The sequence below is a fragment of the Pelmatolapia mariae genome, linkage group LG2, assembly GCF_036321145.2.
Source record: "Pelmatolapia mariae isolate MD_Pm_ZW linkage group LG2, Pm_UMD_F_2, whole genome shotgun sequence".
NCBI classification, from domain to species: Eukaryota; Metazoa; Chordata; class Actinopteri; order Cichliformes; family Cichlidae; genus Pelmatolapia; species Pelmatolapia mariae.
In genome coordinates this window covers 34,071,009-34,090,096 of record NC_086228.1, presented here as the reverse complement: position 1 = coordinate 34,090,096, position 19,088 = coordinate 34,071,009, and the positions used below count along the sequence as shown (strand labels likewise).

General features: G+C 40.9%; 1 protein-coding gene across 4 annotated transcripts in view; it reads left to right on the top strand.

Annotated features, from left to right (window-relative positions):
- The window catches only part of si:ch211-26b3.4 (connector enhancer of kinase suppressor of ras 2), a 66,074-nt gene that overhangs the window by 9,568 nt on the left and 37,418 nt on the right, over positions 1-19,088 (top strand). For all 4 annotated transcript variants that reach the window (XR_010096569.1, XM_063499097.1, XM_063499090.1 and 1 more), the window contains exons 2-6: positions 3,995-4,158; positions 11,026-11,228; positions 11,440-11,527; positions 12,692-12,733; positions 17,158-17,277. Coding sequence is in view for 3 of the 4 variants with exons in the window: in XM_063499097.1 (XP_063355167.1) it covers positions 3,995-4,158; positions 11,026-11,228; positions 11,440-11,527; positions 12,692-12,733; positions 17,158-17,277 (617 nt within the window). In the remaining variant the exon portion in view is untranslated. The remainder of the gene's footprint in view (positions 1-3,994; positions 4,159-11,025; positions 11,229-11,439; positions 11,528-12,691; positions 12,734-17,157; positions 17,278-19,088) is intronic.

The following is a 19,088-nucleotide window of genomic DNA, read 5'->3' as shown; positions in this document are numbered from 1 at the left end:
TCTTTCTTCCACCTCAAACGATCTTAAATGTGCAATGAAGATATTACACTGTCACCAGAAATTGCATTTGCGTCGTGATGGAATAAGCTATAAAGGGGCCCCGATTGCATCACGTGGTCCCTATTAAAATGTGTTTCCCTTGCGCCAGAAGGAGAAGTGGGGAAGGACAAGGGCAAGGAGGGAGTGGCAGAAAAAGAAATGATAGAGAGGTATTAGTTGGAGAGGAAGGCTCACCTTTCTTGTGGACATAAAGACTTCCATCTGTGAGATAGCCAGCACAGTTTTTTCTTCCCTCGCCTCTCACAGTGAGGGTCAGGAGTAAAATATTCAGGCACCCTATTTATTAGCTGCAGGCTGTCTTTCTGCTTTATCTCCATGTTCTCTACTTCTAAAGCTGGCGGCCGGCTAAAGGAGACTGCAGAGCGAGTCCACTTGTGCGTGTCTCTGCCAGCTCTGGTGATGATTTATGAGACTGTACCAGACTGTCTTACCACAGCAATGAACAGGGTGTGTTCAAAGAAAAACAAGCTAATTTGAATATAATACTAGAATATAGCACTGCACTTGGCCTTACTCAAGCATTTGTCAACAAGAGCAGTCTTGTAAAACAAATGGAGTTTCTTGTAATTTTTTAAAGTGGCCTTTAGTAATAGTTCTCCAGCTGTTCTGAAGCTCTTTTCAAGGTTTTTCTTTAGACATTGGCTGCTTTTTCACTCATTTAAACTCCAGTTCTTATATCTGACCATTTTCAGAGGGATGTTTTTTCAGTTTGTTTGTTAAGCCACATAACAGTGACCAATGAATCATTCGAGGATAAAAAGAAACAACTCAAAGGGCAAACCAGCACTGCATCTAAACACAACAGACAACTTAGCAAAGTGTTAAACTGTATCTCTTTGTTACCTGTAGCCTAATGCAAAGACATACAATTTCTTTAGCTGAATCTTTAAAAACTGCCAAACGCAGGAAATAGTATTTTTGCACCAACACGGTGATTCCCAAAGAACTAAAACTTGTCATGTTTGGCATATTTTTGTGCAGTGTGAAAAAAAATTTCAGGAAAGTGGAGAAGTCGAAAAAGCAGCAGGCCAAAAAAAAAAGTGCAGCAGTTGAATAGTATCTGAAATTTGTGCACGTTCTTAAGAAACAAGAAAAAATCCAGTGAAGACCTGACGGAGGACCAAAAGATGCATCTGGCCCTTCAGTTGTTCCATTTACTGTTGTACTGATCAGAAATGGTCTCTGTGGAGGAGGAGGGAGAAACAGGCTGAGGTATGCCAGATTACACAAGAACGCCACTGAAAATAAGTGGCAACAGGTCTGATATATCGATGAATCCAAATGTAGAATTTTTGGTTCAAATCATCAAGTATGTATGGTCAAGGTAGAGGCACGACAGTGAGTGTTTGCAGCCATCTATAAAAAACAGGGTGGAGGCTCTGTCATGGTTTGGGATGCATTTCAGTCAGTGGTGTTGGAGATCTTGTCAGAAATGATGAAATTATGAGCGCAGAAATGAATGAATGAATGAATCTCACTGGCAACAGCTTCACTTTTCAGCACGGCAATGATCCCAAACACACTAACGATGCAGTAAAAGCATTACTGGAAAGAAAAACACACCAATCCATGACACTATCAATCATGGATTCACCAGCCCAGAGCTCTGACCTCAACATTATTGAAGCAGTGTGGGATCATCCTGATAGAGAACAGAACAAAATACAGCCAACAGCCAAAGAAAAGCTTTGAATGTTCTTCAAGAAGCCTGGAGAACTATTCCTGAAGACGACTTAAAGAAATGACAAGAAAGTTTGCCCGGGAGAGTTCAGGCTGTGATGAAGAGTAAAGGTTGTCAAATCAAATATTGACTCATACAAACTGGGGTTTTTTTTTTCTTCTTTTTTTTACCTTACATATCCTGTATTTTAATTATTTTAGTTTCCTATATTCCTAGCAAAATGGAGAATATAGTTCAAAACAGTTTACATACCATCTAATATGTCTAACCTGGCCATGTCTTATATCTTAAAGGTCTATCAAATGTTTTGCATTTAATGTTATAATTTCTTAAGATTTTTTTAAAAAGCCATAAATATTTTTTTTATTTAGAATAGAATAATCCTTTAATTGTCCCACTAGAGGAAATTTGGTTGTAACAGCAGCAAAAGAAAAGTACATATACAAACAGAACAGGACACAGAAAACAAACACACACAATTTTTACAGAAAAAAATATTTACATGATGGACAATAGTTACAAAAACAGAGTAGTGTACAGTTGTTAAGATTAAAGTACAGATAAAAGTGGCAAACCCAGGTTGTAGTGTGCAGACAGAGCAGGGTACTGGAAGACGTTTAAATAATTAAGACTATTTAGAATATTTAGAAAAGTACAGATTTTGCGTTGTACCTGTGCATTAAAACGTGTAACTTCCAATAAGTTCGAATATATAAAATGAGAAAAATAATGTGCAAGTTATAACAGTAGTAGTTGTTCGGTTGAATTTGAAAGCATGAATTGTTTAAAACAGGAATACACAACTGGTAGAAGCACCAGTACCTCAATTTTGTATTGTGTGAAACATAATAATTATAATATAGTACTTGAATAACGGTATTGATGTATACTAATATTGCCTATATGAAAACAAGTCCTCATATGCACCTAATTCATGTGCAGACTAAGTTATCACACAAGCCTTCCACGTTGCAACACTGTATCATTACCTGTGAAACACATGCTTACATGTGGGCCATTAGGGCTTTTCCACGGGGAACTTATTCTATTAAACAGTTTCCACTTGTGTTGCTACCGGTGTCACTGATGTGTTGCTTTTGAAATGGCTCTGCTGTGCTATATGTAACAACACTTTGTCTGCATGTCACTCAGAGCAACAGCAGGCTTTTTTCCCCCGTTCTGGTATCTCCCATGGCACACGAAGACCAAGAGATATCTCGCTCGAGTGTGTGTACTCTATATACGCATGTGTGGTGACTTTGTTGAGGTGCTACCGCACTGTCTGCTCTTAAGCTTTGCATCCCTTGGGCATCAGTGTTTTCCTCACAGCTCTGCTAGGCTTTAACAACGGGCATCTACAGAGGTGTCAAGACCCTGAAGAGCAACACTAGCTGTAATTGCACTGTGTTTGAAGTCCATGCTCGTAGGGGGACAGAGTGTACCTTATGTGTTTAACTGTGGTTCTGTGCATGTGTGTGCGCATGGATTTGCTTACTCTTGTGCAACTTTTTTGCTCTGTGTTTGCTCGTTTTGGAGCGGGCTCGTTCATTAGGTCTGTGGGGAGATGCGCCTTTTTTTGCTGACTATATTTGAATCAAAGCCAGAGGCTCTTATCGATCAATTGTATCCACCACGCCTATGTGCAGCTGATTGGCTCTGTGCAAAGCAGGCAGCCGCAGCGTAACAGCAGCAAGTCATACGTCGATTTATTGCTCGCATCTTCCTCGTTATCTTTCGAATGGCTCTTTAATTATGCAAAATATGTGTGAAATAGATTCTTTTCGCTCTTTTTTCTCTTTTATTGCCTCTTGAATGTTAAAAGCAGTGGTGAGAAAAGACTTTTTTTTTTCCTCATCAAGCTTATCATCCCGTACAGAAAAGGTGTACCAACAGATGTGTTTTCTAGCTGTCAGTAAGTTGCTCATAGATCAGTCAGAGCTCCTGGCTTGAGGCTGCTGTTTATCTTTACTTTCTATTTGGCAGGCACAATTTGCATGTTTTTATGCCTGACTACAGTGTTGCATCAAAGTAAGCCAGGATTCGGTCTCGGGAAAGGAGCTCATTCTTGTGTCAGTCAGTCATGTCTGGGACAATATTTCCTAATCGTGTTTTCCGTCTTTGTCTCGGAGCAGAAAGCCTTCTAAATCACTGATTGAAGCCAATATAAATATTTTTCTATATACAGCTGCGCAAAGTGATAGACGACAGATACATCAACACATCCTAATCTGTGTCTGTCTCCACTCTCCTTAGGCCTGGATGACTGTCTCCAGCAGTACATTAAGAGTTTCGAGCGGGAGCAGATGGGGGGAGAGCAGCTGCTTCACATCACCCATCAGGAGTTGGAGGAGCTGGGTGTCACCAGGATAGGACACCAGGAGCTCATCCTGGAAGCCGTGGACCTCCTCTGCGCCCTGGTCAGCCTATGATTTTAAATGTACAGTACTGGATGGAGTGATGGTCAACAAGCTCCTAGATATGCTTGTTATCTTCTTTTATAGCTATTAGTTAGTTATAGTTAGTGCTGAGATAAAATAAGCTTAAAAATACACTCATTAGTCATTTTTTCAGGCACACCTGTTCAACTGCTCTTTAAGGAAAACATCTACATATAAAGATGAAAGCATGGCTCCGTCCTGCCTTGTATCAAAGGTTCAGGCTGGCGGTGGTGTAATGGTGTGGGGAATATCCAAGGAGCTGGGAAAGAAAGCCACTGGACTTCTTTAAGTTTCTTGATTAAACTGTAAAAAGTCCAGGTGCTTTCTTTCCAAGCTCCTTAGACTACCATTACCAGGATGACGGAGAACCTACACAGACAGTGTGGGGAATATTTCCTTAGCACCAACTGAGCCATCCCCTGTGCATCCCTTTGTGACCACAGTGTCCTCGGCACCTGATGGCTGCTTTATCATGTCACAAAGCTCAGACCATCTCAAGCTGGTTTCTTGAACATGTCAGTGAGTTCACGCCACTCAAATGGCCTCCAAAGTCAGCAGATCTCAATCTAGTAGAGCATCTTTGGGATGTGGTGGAATCGGAGTTTAACTTTATGGATGTGCAGCCAACTAATCTGCAGCAACTGTGTGATGCTGTCATGTTAATATGGACCAAAATCTCTGAGGAATGTTTCCAGCACCTTGTTGAATCTGTGCCTCAGAATTAAGGCAGTTCTGCAGGCAGAAGTGGTTTCAGTCTGGCGTACCTGATAAGGTGACTGGTGATATATGTGTATATCATATATGACAGGTGAACATTTCACCAAAGAACAATCATTGTTTAGTGAATAAAACATATGTAAAATCTGTTAAAATCAACTCATTTAAAGGTATCGGGTTTATTGATTAGCCACCATGTCAACAACCCTCCTGTAACGACATGTAGATGGATTTGACAAAGTCAGGGAGCACTATGAACTACTGCACCTGTTTGGATACCACAATGTGTTATAGTTTTTTCTGGTTTTGTTTAGATATATAAAATAATACATTCTCTAGATATATGAGATACCAAGTAAACTGCTGTTTTTTGTTAGGATAAAGTCATTGTATCCTGTCAAAGGTTTTAAACCATAGCTGGTTCTAGTGTTGAAGCTGATTTTTTAAAAAGTACATTATGTTTAAATAGGTTTTACAATAAGATATTTGCTCCTTTTTCCCAGTTACTTTAATATTTGACTATGAGTTTTCTTCTTTTATAACTCACAGAAATACTCACAGGTTCAAAGGTATATATATTGTTTTTTGTTTATTTTCCTCCACCAGTTATTGATATTGGCTTAAGAAATGACTGAAAAAAAAAGAAAATCATTCAGGCCTCGCTTTGTGTGTACTTCCTCGGTCATTGCTGACTGTATGTGCAGCAGCCCTGCCCGGGATTAGAGAATTAGGGGGAATTAGGTGCTACTCTCCCAGAGAGAGAAAGCGAGGGTGAGAGGGAATGAGAGAGAGCGAGAGAGAGAATGTAGAAAGAGTATGCAGGATGCACCTTATCTCCCAGGCACACATGGCTGGATTAGTTGGGGCTGTTTGAATGTGTGTGTGTGTGTGTGTGTCTGCATACATGGTCGTGTGTGTGTGTGCTAATCAGCACCTCTTCTCATTCAAATGTTCCAGTATGGGAATGAGAGTCCAGCAGTAGCGATCACCATATGTCCGGAAATTGCTCACGGACATAAATTCTGAGTATCAGACAAAATGAGCCACTGAAGCTACCGCTGTGAGTACTTTTACTTTTTATTTGTTTGGCGTCATTCCGATCAGTTGCACTGATAATTAGTGAGACCGAGGAATGGATCAGCGTCTGATGGGAAAGCACACACAGTCAGGCATGTTTAAATATAGCCCACATTTACCCGTTTTTATAGTGTACTTAAAAACAGCACAGAAATATTATCCAAACTAACAATTGTAATGCTAAGACTACAAACAGGCTGCATTGTGCACACACAGTTTTTTTTATGTTCAGAGGGATTAGTACCAACATTTTTTGGTATGTTTAGAAAATCTGGCTAATCTGTTGGCAGGTGTACAGCTTGTCTGATCATGCCACTGCTCATTCCTTGCCCAGTCTCTCTTGCAGGGACGTCGTTATGATTCCAATTATTTTGGCTAATAAAAAAAAGAATAAATAAACCCACATTAAACCCAATAAATCCAAATCTTTAAAAAAAACATATTTAGTGAGGAAAAACTTGAGTGCCACAGCTCTGTGGTTCATGTAGATGCTGAATATTTGGACGATAAAAGGAAATGTCTGGTCATAAAGAAGAGATGAAGTTGGGATCCCTCTCTGGTATGTCTGTTGATCTTGATCAATGCAGGTTTCAAGAACTGACTGAGCTTTCAGTCTTGCTGTAATTGTAGAAAAGTTCCTTCTTTTATGCCTGTGCAATCAAATTTTGCCCCCAGCATGTATACTAAGTAGAATATGTGGGTAGTGAATTTTCAGTAAGCTGTGCTTGGAAATAACTTTATTTATTCATAACACACGTGAAAAGACCCAGGAAAACCAAGTTAACGAAAAAAACGATAACAAAATAACGCTAAAAACCGATCAAAACCCTGAAAACCATACATTTCACACCCGAGTCTATACTCTACTTAGGTAGCAGGGTGCTACCTAAGTAGCTAAGGTGGCCCTTTATGTGAACAGGGTTGTGGGAGCCAGGTTAATATAGCTCATATACTTCAGTATTTATATTTGTTGTTAAACTTGTTTTGTGTAATTAATAATTTAATAAGTAAATTCACGGTTATAATTGAACTAAAATTATTTTCTTGCATTCGTGTTGGCTTGGTAAAGTAAAACTGTGAATACGTGTGCCTTAAAGGCTTGGTTTATAGTTAAAATCCCGGGAGGGAGCCACACGGTTTTCCTACCGTAGTATGTTTGTTGTTGAGGATAACTTAGACCTGATTACTCCTGTAAGAAGATTTACAAGCTGTGGAATTAATTTTTGTTTGTATCTTTTCACATCAGTGTCCCGTGGAAGTTTTTTCCTCTTCAAATGAACGTGCACGAGTAAAGCACTGGAAAACTGGTCTCACGGCTATACAAGGGTGCTACCTAAGTACCAACCTGCATGTACTTTATCCTGCACTACCTAACGTTTGCCCTTTGTATCCTGTAAAAAACATCCATCAGATCTAAACAATCAGCCTTATAGTTGTGATGTTAGCTCAGGATTTATCCCAAGGACAGCGATGCACTCTGGCAATCTGCGTGACAACTCACCTGTCTAAAAAGTAAAAAAAAGTGCATAATATAATTAGATTTTAGGTTCTGACCTAACTCTCTCTACTTTTGTGGGTGGGGAATAATTAATAATTAAAGCTATTTAAATACACAAGTAAGTGTGTGTAACTACCTCTCTTCATTTGGAGACACCTGTGGGAGGATCCTGGTGCTGTCTGGTGCTACAGGTACTTCATAAACTCAGAGGAAAGACTTCCACAAACAGCTTTAAGCAACAAATCAAACCTTAGCTCCTGTAAATTTTTTGTCCGAACGGCTAAATTCATTAGGCCGTCTAGTGAGTCATGTCACTCCGACTTATTGGAGACTTTGTTTTTCAGTTTGTTATAGATGTGAAATTGTAGAGCAAATGACAGAAGCAAGAGTGACTATATACTGAATGTGTCTGTGGTTTGAAAGATTTGTGTGAACTAAAGGCTGAGAAACTGTCCACTGGAAAACAAACATGTCAGTGAGAGCTTTTATCACAATCATCTATCACTTTTGCTCTACATTAAGGAATTTCTTTCTCACTGTGACATGAGATAAGTTTGGACTGAGCATGTATCTGTGTATTGAAACAGCGGCAGCCATGATAGATTCTCACTTTGACACCTTGGGTTAATTTATGAGATTGATTGTGATTAGCTTTTCATAACATAACAATTAAAATTGTTTTGTCATAATCTTCACTGATAATAAATATTTTTTCTTTTCGTTTCTAACTGTCCAAATCTGCTTTTTCTCATTTCCTTTATTCTACTTTCATCTCTCCCTGCACCTCTTTCGTTTGTGGGTCCTTCTCAGTGCTATCTTGTGACTCCGAAGCAAAGTTAGTTGCAACATTTATTTCTTACCATGCTTACCAGCTCATGCTTGATGTATTACTTGGTCTTTTAACTGTTTACCAAGTAGTTTGGAATAGACTCACAAAAGGGGCCATTACGAACAAATCAAACTATATGTAGCTCTGTTTTTAAACATTTATTTAACTCACTGAACTGTAAATAGATGTCCCTGACAATCAAGGTTTTAAAAAAAAATCACCGTTATATTAAATGCAGTGCTCAAAAGTCACAAAAATTACAGCAGGACTTATTTTGAAGAGATGCAAAAAGCCTGCAGTAAAAATGTAAAATTCATTGGTTGCACAGAATCCATCTGCCTGATTTGAGCATTGAGGCCAAATCTTTTTGCAGAAAGCAACAGGGGCACGATGGATATATTCTTTCTATGATTGATAGATATTCTACATTTTGGTGCAAGCATAGCGCAAAAGCTTTGACCGAGGAATCTGCAGCTGAGCAATACTTTACTTTTCAACAGGGTTTTATAGTTAAGTCCCTCTTTTACCCAAACATGTCATAAATGATGTGTGATTGTGACTCAGTGTACGAACAATAGCAGAAATACCAGCATAGCGAAGAGGCCACTCCAAACATGGCTGCTATGGTAACCACATTGACATGAATGGCAGGGGGTGGGGGGTGGATGGGTGGTGCTCTAATGGCATCGCTCTCTTACTGTATTGATCTAACACACTCTCTCCATCACACACACGCACACACACACACACACACACACACACACACACACACACACACACACACACACACACACACACACACACACACACGCGCGCGCGCAAGCATTGCTAAAATTACTTCTCCCTTTCTCCAAAGTCAAAGTCATTCATGCGCTTTTATTCCCGCACTTCATCTCAAGCGCTCTGTAGCCTGCAAAGAGCAGCACACAGCTCTAGACTGAATCATATGACAGCCTAATTACAGCTGTGCAAACACATTCACTCTATGTACATGCATGCATCTGCATTCGCACAGAACACAGGAGATTATCCAGAACACAGTGTATGCATGACCCAGTTTCAGCAAGATGCATAGCTGGGTACTGTCTCTGTTCGTCTCGCTCCCCCCCCCCCCCCCCCCCCCCTCTTGTCTTCTGCCTCTTTACTTCTTTAGTTGCCTCATCTCTCTCTTTCTCTCTCTCTGCTGCCACTGTGAAACCCTCCATCCTTTGTAGTCACTGTGGTCGTGACTGTGTAGAATAGATCTAGAGGCAGAGGAGGAATAGATACGTCTAGCTCAGCCTGTGGATCTGACTACACAAGGAGGCGCTTGTGTGTGTGTGTGTGTGTGTGTGTGTGTGTGTGTGTGTGTGTGTGTGTGTGTGTGTGTGTAGCCTTTATGTCAGCAGGAATCAGGCTCCGTCATACAGGACATGACTTGAGGTGCCCTGGGATGCTGAGCACAGTGTGGATTAGTGGATGTGTGTATGTGTGTTTGTTTATTTAAAAGGGTCCCAGTGCAGTAATGGGCTACTCAGCCAGCTCAGTGTTTTTCTATTAGTGCAGTTAGTGGCTGTTTGAATGATTATTAGTAATTCCCAGATGACATTTTTAAATTTCATGTAATTTCACCCGGAATAAGTTTTTATTTAACTCATGTTTCTTAAATATGATCTTTGCACATGGTCAGCTAAGACTTGTGTAAAGATCATAGCTTTAAAGAATAAGTATAAAAAAGTATTTAAAAAATAAATGCCCTTACAAAATATACAAATATTTTTCAAACACTTAGTCTTCGAGTAAATTAGGCTTATCTATCACTAGCTACAGACATGTAAAAAGACTTTTCACAGACATCTCTGCAACCCAGTGAAAAACACTTTGAGAAACATCTCAGACTCTACAGGCCTCAGTTAGCGTGCTGAGTGTAAAAGCTGATGACAGTACAAAGCCTTTTCTTTCATATACATTTTCTACATGGGAGTGCAGGAATAAAGATGAGATGTGTTGCACAGTGCCACATTTGGCAAAAAACCTCATACCAACTGTCGAGCATGGCGGTGGAGGGTGATGATTTCAGCTTGGTCTGCAGTGACAGCATCTGAGCACCTGACTGAAATCTGACCATGAGCTCATCAAAGAATTCTAGAGTCAGGTGTGACTCTAGGATGTGACAGCATTTGTCTGACAGTAAAATGTTAGCTAATCGTGGGTTATGCAACAGAAAATTGATATCAAGTGCAGCAGTAAAGTATTCATTCAGAGATATCAGATGATACAGTTATTCACTGACTGTATATCATGTCTGTTATACAGATAAAGTATGTTGGAGTAAAATACAGACTAGCAGAAGGTGACAGCTAGCCTCGCTATTCTTAAACAAAACAAAAATATGCATGTCAGTGCCTCTAGCTAGTCAGGTTAGCTTAACTTAGGAAAAAGCTAGCATGATTTTATCCAGAGTTTTTTAAAAAATCAGCAACCCAAAACCCTATATATATATTTCCTCTTTCCGGACCTTTTGAAATATATATATATATATATATATATATATATATTTATATTTAGGTTTTTGTATATATGTATATATGTATGTCTTCTAATCCCTACGTTAGCTAACTTAAGTTAAGCTAATTGCTCCTTGGCAAAGCTCCTCACTCCACAGAAGGTCGTGAGGTTTTTATCCAACTTCAAATTCTCAGGATAAACATATTTTCTGAACTCAGTTTGTCTGTTTGTCCTGCAGAACTACGGACTAGAGACAGAGAACCTCCGGACTCTATCCCACAAACTCAACGCTTCAGCAAAGAACCTCCAAAATTTCATCCTCGGCAGACGGAGGGGCGGCCATTATGATGGGCGAGCTTCCCGAAGGCTACCAAATGATTTTCTCACTTCAGTGGTGGATCTAATTGGTGCAGCCAAGAACTTGCTAGCTTGGCTTGACAGGTGGGGGATAACATATGGAGATTAGATTTTTTTTTTTTAATTACAGTGTTAATGAATAAATGAAATCGCAAATATTAAAAAAACACCAAATGCCAATATTTCTCAAAAATTGTGCAGGCAAACATTTTTCTCTAAAACTGTTGGATGTTTTGTTTTTACACAGCAGAAACATTTCTCAGGTTATGATCTCTATTATTCTTTATTTTCTTAGGTCTCCGTTTGCCAGTGTGACAGAGTATTCATTACTGAAGAACAACATTGTGCAGCTCTGCCTAGAATTAACCACCATTGTACAACAGGTGCTTTCACACACATTCCTGCAAACATCACACAATCCACCATTTCCATATCCATTACAATAAAGGTCATGATTTGAATTTAAGGGTCAACACTAGAGCAGGATTGGATTGGAAACATCAATATGTTTAGAGCTTTTGTTGCCTACAGCTGGTTTCTATAGATTTGAGTACATGCGCAAACTTACATGCATTGCCACAAGCTGTTTGCAGCATGGCTGATGGGACGAGTGGCTCTCAATAAAAGCCTTAAGCAACATTCTCATCGACTCACTGTTAGACCTCATCCCTTGCCTAACTTAGGCTCTGTTGAACAGTGAACCGGGGGTCTCTCATCCCTATAATTCCCTGTCCTCCTTCTGCTTCCCCTCTGGCTCGATTCCTCATGTTAATGCACCACATTGCACACACACACACACACACACACACACACACACACACACACACACACACGTACGTGCACACATCCAGCATACTCACTCTGGTACTTTAGCCATCTCATTGTTTGGACAGAAACTATGTCTCCTCTCTTGGACCCCATTCATATCCTCCCAGTAAGAGCCTGCTTAAAGTGTGTGTGAGAGTGTGTTTGTACTTGTGCCCAGAGTGAGTCCTGGAGCCGAGCAGATAACACCCTGACAACACTCCCCTGTTACAAGGGCCAAAGAAGAGCGAGGAGAAAGAGACCACCGCAGGTCCACAATGGGCCAAATGAACATGTTGTTGCCAGGGTGCAGCGAGACAGACAAAGGTGGCAGCGCCGTCCGCACTAATGCATCAGACAGATTAATTAGCTGCTACCGTGCACATCTGGTGGATTCAGTGGGCTGGCTTCTCAGAAATGCATTACCTATCAGCTGTCGGTGAATAACACTCCGTCAAGCTTCAAATAAAGTCATTTTATAAATCCAGATATGAATTTGATGCTCCAGACCCCAGAGTAGATCTAAAGCTCGTCACTCTACTGTCAAACATAATGTGGAGGGGTTGTAACAAAATAGCTCAGGTTCTCCACATGCCTTCCATTTCTTCCTGTTGGGCATCTCATTTATCTCATTTCCTTCTTTCCTCAATGTTATATTTGGACTAGAGAAAGACACTTGAGCTGGAGTGCGGATGTTCACATCGATGTTTTCTTAATGTGTTCCTCTTTGTTCTTTTCTACAGGACTGCACTGTCTATGAGACAGAGAATAAAATTCTTCACGTGGTAAGTTTTTCTTATAATATCAGCGACCATTCAAAGTTGTCGGTCAGTTTTTGGGGTCAACAATGAACTTTCATGCTCAACTAGCTTCACTTCATTGTTGCACTGTCACACATGTGGTTACAGCACACATGAAACTGCAGCGCGTGGTAATCCGCATATTTCCAAGCAGCTGGCTCATTGCACAAACCTGCCATCTAGTATTTGCAAGAACAGAATTTCACATCTACCGGCAGACTTCTGCACCGGTTTTGAGAAATAAAAGCATTTAGAGAAAATCTGTGTGTGAAACAGAAAAAAAAGCATTAGCTAAACTGGTGCATTTGAGTGCGCTTCAGTTAGACGTTTGTGTTTGTGTGTGGGCGTGTGTGGGCATGTGTGTGCGTGCACTTCAGCGTACTGTTTGTTTTTGGTCGAGTGTGTGGCACAAATTTGTGCATGTTAAAGTGCAAATGAGCCCGAGGCCTTCTGAAAGCTTCAGCGTACCCGTGTAAGTATGTGTGTGTGTGTTGTGTATGCATGCGCGCAAATGTGTGCATCCATGACGGAGAACTGTCTGCATCCACGTGTGAAACGGACTGAGCAGCCAGTGTCTGATTTGGGTTGACAGTTGGTTTAGGACACTTCCTGCTGCCATTCAAGGTCAGGTGGAGGAAACCAAATGAAATGTTAGCAGGGGGAGCTCACAGAAAAAACTGTTGACGCATCTTTTGGCAAAGAAAACGCTCAAGGAATGCATATTTTTGCACATGCACATTAGATACTCTGTAATCCATAAGCTCTTTGGTTGAGCTGTCATTTACCTCTGCTGTTACAGCCCCAATAATGACACAGGACAATGACATCAGGCAAATTCAAATATTTAAATGGCTCCATTGCACACGCAGTTACATGCTCACAGCCATCAGTGCCCGACAAAGGGCCGCACATGATTAAGTCTGTTATGTGCGGGAGGTTTATGTGTGAAAGAGGGAAACAGCATGAAGAGCGAGAGAGAGGAGGAGCTGTTTGTTTTTAGATCCAGCTTCCTCGCAGGCTCTTATTTACTGTGAGTTTTCCACAAAGATAAAGTGAAGGTGAGGTAAACCATGCAGGCACACACAACAAACACAAATATCCAATCTTATCCCCTGTTTTTGAAACAGAATGGCACTTATATTTGGACTTAGACAAGTGGACTTGTCCCCAAAAAAGTTTTTCTATTGCACTGCTAGGTAAAAAAGAAAATAGGTTAGTTCTAGCCAATGTGCTATGTTGACTCGATGGAATTTTATTATAGCTGGAAAGTGAATTAGAGGGAAGAAAACAGCATATTTCTAACATGTGAATCCTAGTGACCCCTGAAATTAAAGATTATTTACTTCAAAATAACAGCAGCCAGAGGTGATTCAGTATAGATGATAACTTGCTACATTAAAGTGCTTTTCTACTCTACTAGAGCACTCAAAGCACTTTATAAAAACCAGACTATTTACTATTTATCTCAGATTGTTTAGATTTGACCTCCAGGTATAGCAGGTGGATATAAGTAGCATCTTTTCCGCCACATAACCAGCAACAAGCTGGTTCATGTCTGTTTGTTACAGCTTCTACTAAAAGCTGCCTGTTTCTCAGATGCAGCAATGATGTTCGCCTCTTCAGCCTCACCCTTCTTCAGCAAGGTGCACTTAACTCACAAGTGCTTCTTCAAATTTTGAAGTAGAGCATGTTAGTGGCTGACAGCAGCTAACAGACTTATCATGACCCCAAGCAAGACTTTCTTTTCTCTCTTTTTTTGTCTTTTGACGCAACGATGGGGACAGTAACAGATTGACTGGAAACATCATGTTGCTCATTTCAATGCAAATGTAATCTGAGTACTGCTGCTTTGTAACATGTTACCGCCAACATTGCACAAAGCTTCAACAAAACCAAGTAAAGCAATAAAAAAAATAAGTAAATTAAGTAAGCTTTTAGTAATTTGATCATATTTATAACTGAAGATTTAGACTGGGCTCTCTGATAGAAAACAAGAGTTAAACACACTCGTGAGTAACACTGGTTGATTAATTACATTTCCAACTGGCTCTTTTTCATCCAGAGCTCCAAAACAGTGGAGCAAATGTCTACAGCAATGTCTATATGAATATTCTAAAAGGAAATGCTTTAAAGGGAGTGATTCTTCAAATTCTGCTCTCTTTTCGGTCTGAAATCTTACTTACAATGCAGTCATTTCACATAACTGGGTTTACAGTTTCACTCAAGTATTCTACTGTATGCAGTTTGATTCAGACAGACATACAGTATCTAAGAGTCTCCAGTGTATAGTCAGCATGGGGATTACAGACTGTTTACTGTAGTGATAGTTGTACCTATCTCAGCTTCTGCTCAATAATGCAAAACTCACTGCTACTCTGTTCTCTTTTAGACCACGGCCTGCAGCAATCAGATGGACAAGGATAGTGTGTGTGTGTGTGTGTGTGAGAGAGAGAGAGAGGGAGATAGAAAAGAAGAGCTATAAGATATGAATATGTGTGAGTCTGTGTCTGATGGAGCATGAAGTGTGTATGAGTGAGTGTTTTCTGTGCATGCATGCATAAGGATGAGAGGAATTACATAAGACTGTCCTAGTTGTGTGTTTTCCCTTTCTCTTGTTTTCTCCCCCTTTCCTCCCGGACTCCCGCTCCCACCTCCCTGCCTTTCTGTTTCTTTCTCTCTCTTCCTCTTCCCTTCTCCGCCTCTCCATCTTTCGTTCTGTCTTGGTTGATACTTGCTGCAGTGTGTGTGTGAGTATGTGAGAGACCATGCATGTGCAGAGGATGCATTATGCAACCGTGCTCGGTGTGTACATGTGCATGAGATAGAAGGCGCGAGTCGATGAGGACGAACGCACAGGAGAGAATGGGAATAAGATATGTGGTGGTGGTGCTGTTGAAGGAGGGGGATTCCGCCAGAGCTTAATCCATTTGGCAGTGTACTATGTCTGGCTTTCTGTTTGACTGCTTTTAAATCTCACGCCAGCCAGCCACATAAGTTAACCTCCCTATAATCTGTGCTCTGGTGCTGGGGAGGCGTGTCAGATCAAGGTCCAGGGTGTCAGAGCTAGAGGAGCTGAGAGTAGCCGCACCAGTGGCCTTTTTGTCTCTCTGCTCGGCATTAATCCCGGGTTAGGACTATTAGTCTAATGATCAAAGAGGAGCACAAGTACAGCCCCAATATTGTCACTTGAGCTTCAGCTTGGCATGGCTCTATACACGGGATTATAAATGCACCTTTTCTCATTGTTTCTACCCCTAACCAACCTTTAAACCCACCCTCACTAAAACTCAAAATGCTGTTTGGTGCCTGAGCTGGGTATGCCATTACGTAACGTGAACACGCTGGCTAGAACATAATATTACTGTATAAACATAATACTAAGCAGACAAGGCGATCTTTAAATAAGTGACTCAGAAAAAAAGATGCAGGTGTGTGTGGATGTATGTGTGCGAGAGACAGCATCACATAGCAAGCTCGCCGAAGATTCTCCACCTTTTTCTTTCACACTGAATGAATCATAGGCTGTGAGCTATGGTGTATGTGTATCACATGTGTGTATACTGAAGATCTCCTCTGTTCGTTTCGTAACTGTAATCTGGTAATTGCTCATTAGGACGTAGATCAGAAGATTATTTCATACAGGGTTCATCACTGCCATGGTACTCACAAACATACTGTAACTGTAGTCTGTCTTCCATGTATGCCTGTTACATTTCAGCGTGTGTGCATGTGTGCTAGCATGTGTGTATGCACTACAAAGAGATGCTATGAAGGAGGATAAGCAGGGTAACAGTGTCTGTAAACCACCTGCAGTCAATCAACTAAGATTAGAAGGCAAAAATAAATGAAACTGCATGCGTGACCGAGCACACAAACAGCCTGAAATATAGTCAAGGTTTATTTAGAACAAAGGCAGGTGAGGCAATGCTTTTTGTGAGTGCTGCTTGGATTGGGTAATGTTGTATGTATTAGGAATAGGCTTTAAGTGCAGTGTGGGGAAAAAATACAGCAGTTTTACAATTTTTCTTTTTTTGTTTGTTTCATTGATATCCAGGCAAATCTTACTGATAAAAAAAACAAATGGAAACTGTGCTCTGTAATTTAGACGTTAGAAAATGTCAACTGAACACCTCAGGCTGGCTAGTACGGCTGATGTGTTGTTCTGTCTGCGACGGTGTCTTGTGGGCATGCCTGCGGACGGACTGTGACAGGAAACAGTTTGTGCGCTGGATTGATGGAAGTGGCGATGTGGAACAATCTGATGAAATAATGTCTGTTTCACCTCCTCCAGCTAGGTCACAGCATCCCTTGCGGCCCAAAACCAATCTCAATAACTTTCTGTCTTCCTCTTTTTCTGCCTTTTTCTTTCTTCCTGTCATTTTCCCTGCTCTCTTTGCCTCCATCTTCAGTGTAAGACCTTAGCAGGGATATGCGATCACATCATCTCTCTGTCGTCAGACTCTCTGGTCTCTCAGTCTGCCCATCTGGAGGTGGTCCACCTTACCAGCATCATGCCAAACGAAGGCCTGGTGAGGACCTCTTTGAGGATGTACACAATCAAACAAACTAAGGCTGTTTTAAAACTGCATATATCAACAAGTATTTTATTTCGACAATCGATTAAATCATATTTGTACTGTGAAAGGCAACCTGTAGTTGCATAGCATCTTCTAACCTAAAAGTCTTCCAGGAAGCACTTATACAGCTCTTAATTTACATTTTCTAGACTCCAGGTCTTGGTTTATTTTTTGCAGGTTAAGGTCATGAGAGCTGGATGTTTCAGGTACAGACTGTCACTAAATAGTTTGAAGATCGTAAAACTGTAGCCTCATAGAAAGCCCAGTCAAGTATGAGTGCAGAATTTGGACTGGCGGTTTGAGTGTTTTGGTGGTTCTTGGCTAACTGGAAACTTTGTGTTAGCGTTTCCTTTAAAATGATCCATCTGTACAGTTGAAGTCTCACAGCAAATATTTCCTAACTAGGTCTGAAGTTCTCACTTTTCAGGTCAAAGGATAAATATGCAGCACTGTGCAGAGGTCTTGAAAATGCCAAAGAAGTTCTAGACAAAAAACTTGTATCCTGGCATTGCGTGCAGTGCGTCCTGGTCAAAAGTCAAACTGGCAGGCCTAAAACCTATCTACAGCAGACGAGAAGTAATGTCTTTAAGAAAGAGGAAAACCTCCAGCAAAGACCTGACAGAAGACCTGAGAAATGTATCTGGTCCTTCAGCTGATCCACCAACTGCTCACTGAAGCCTCATCAGAAATTGTCTATGTGGTAGGGTGACTGTCAAGGAAGGAAGTAAAACAGAGAGAAACTGATAGCAAATTACACAAGAACTGGACTGAAAATAAGTGGCAACAGGTCTGATGGAGTGATGAATCCAAACTGGAAATTTCTGTTCAAGTAATTTTCAACATGTATGTACACGGTGGAGGCTCTGTCATGGTTTAGACTGCATTTCAAGCCATTGGTGGTGTCTTATCTAGCTTCTTCTTCTTCTTTAATCCCTAGCTGGCGTTAGGCCTTGATCGGCTCCTAAGTCAATACTCCAATGGTGGGTGCCAATGGTTGTCGAATTTCCTTCACAACTCATTTCCATGCATGACGATCGTTGGCGATTGTCCTGGCCTTGTCGAGATTTATTCTGCAATCTCTGACGTTTTAGCCATGTTTTCTTTGGTGCTATTTGTTGGATTCTCCACTGGGTGGGTTGTTTACACCAGAAGAGTTGGTGTGGTAGTCGGCTCGCGTCCATTCGACACACATGGCCAAACTATCGCGATCTGCGTTTTTGAATTTGCTCCTCGATTAGCGGTTGGTTGTCGCACATCAGTTGGATGTCCTCATTTCGAAGGCGGTCTTGAAGTGATACTCGTAACATCTGCCGAAGGCAACGCATCTGGAAAACTTCGAGTTTGTTGAGGTCCACTTTGAGCACCGTCCACGTTTCAGATCCATAGAGTAGAATCGGTAGGATCAGTGTCCGGAAAAGGCGGATTTTGGTCGGGATGGAAATATTGATTCGCTTCCGGTGTCTTGTCTATAAGGTGTCTGATTGGCAACAGCTTCATTTTTCAGCGTGGCAATGATCCCAAACACACTTCCAGTACAGTAACAGCATACCTGTGTAGAAAATCACACAATGGACCTCTATCAGTCATGGATTGGCCTCTACAGAGCCTGGACCTCAGCGTTATTAGAGCATTGTGGGATCATCTTTACAGAGAACAAAGCAAAGGGCAGTTAACATGCAAAGAAGAGCTTTGAATGTCCTTCAGCAAACCTGGAGAACTATTCCTGAAGACTACTTGTAGAAATTACAATAAAGCTTGGCTAA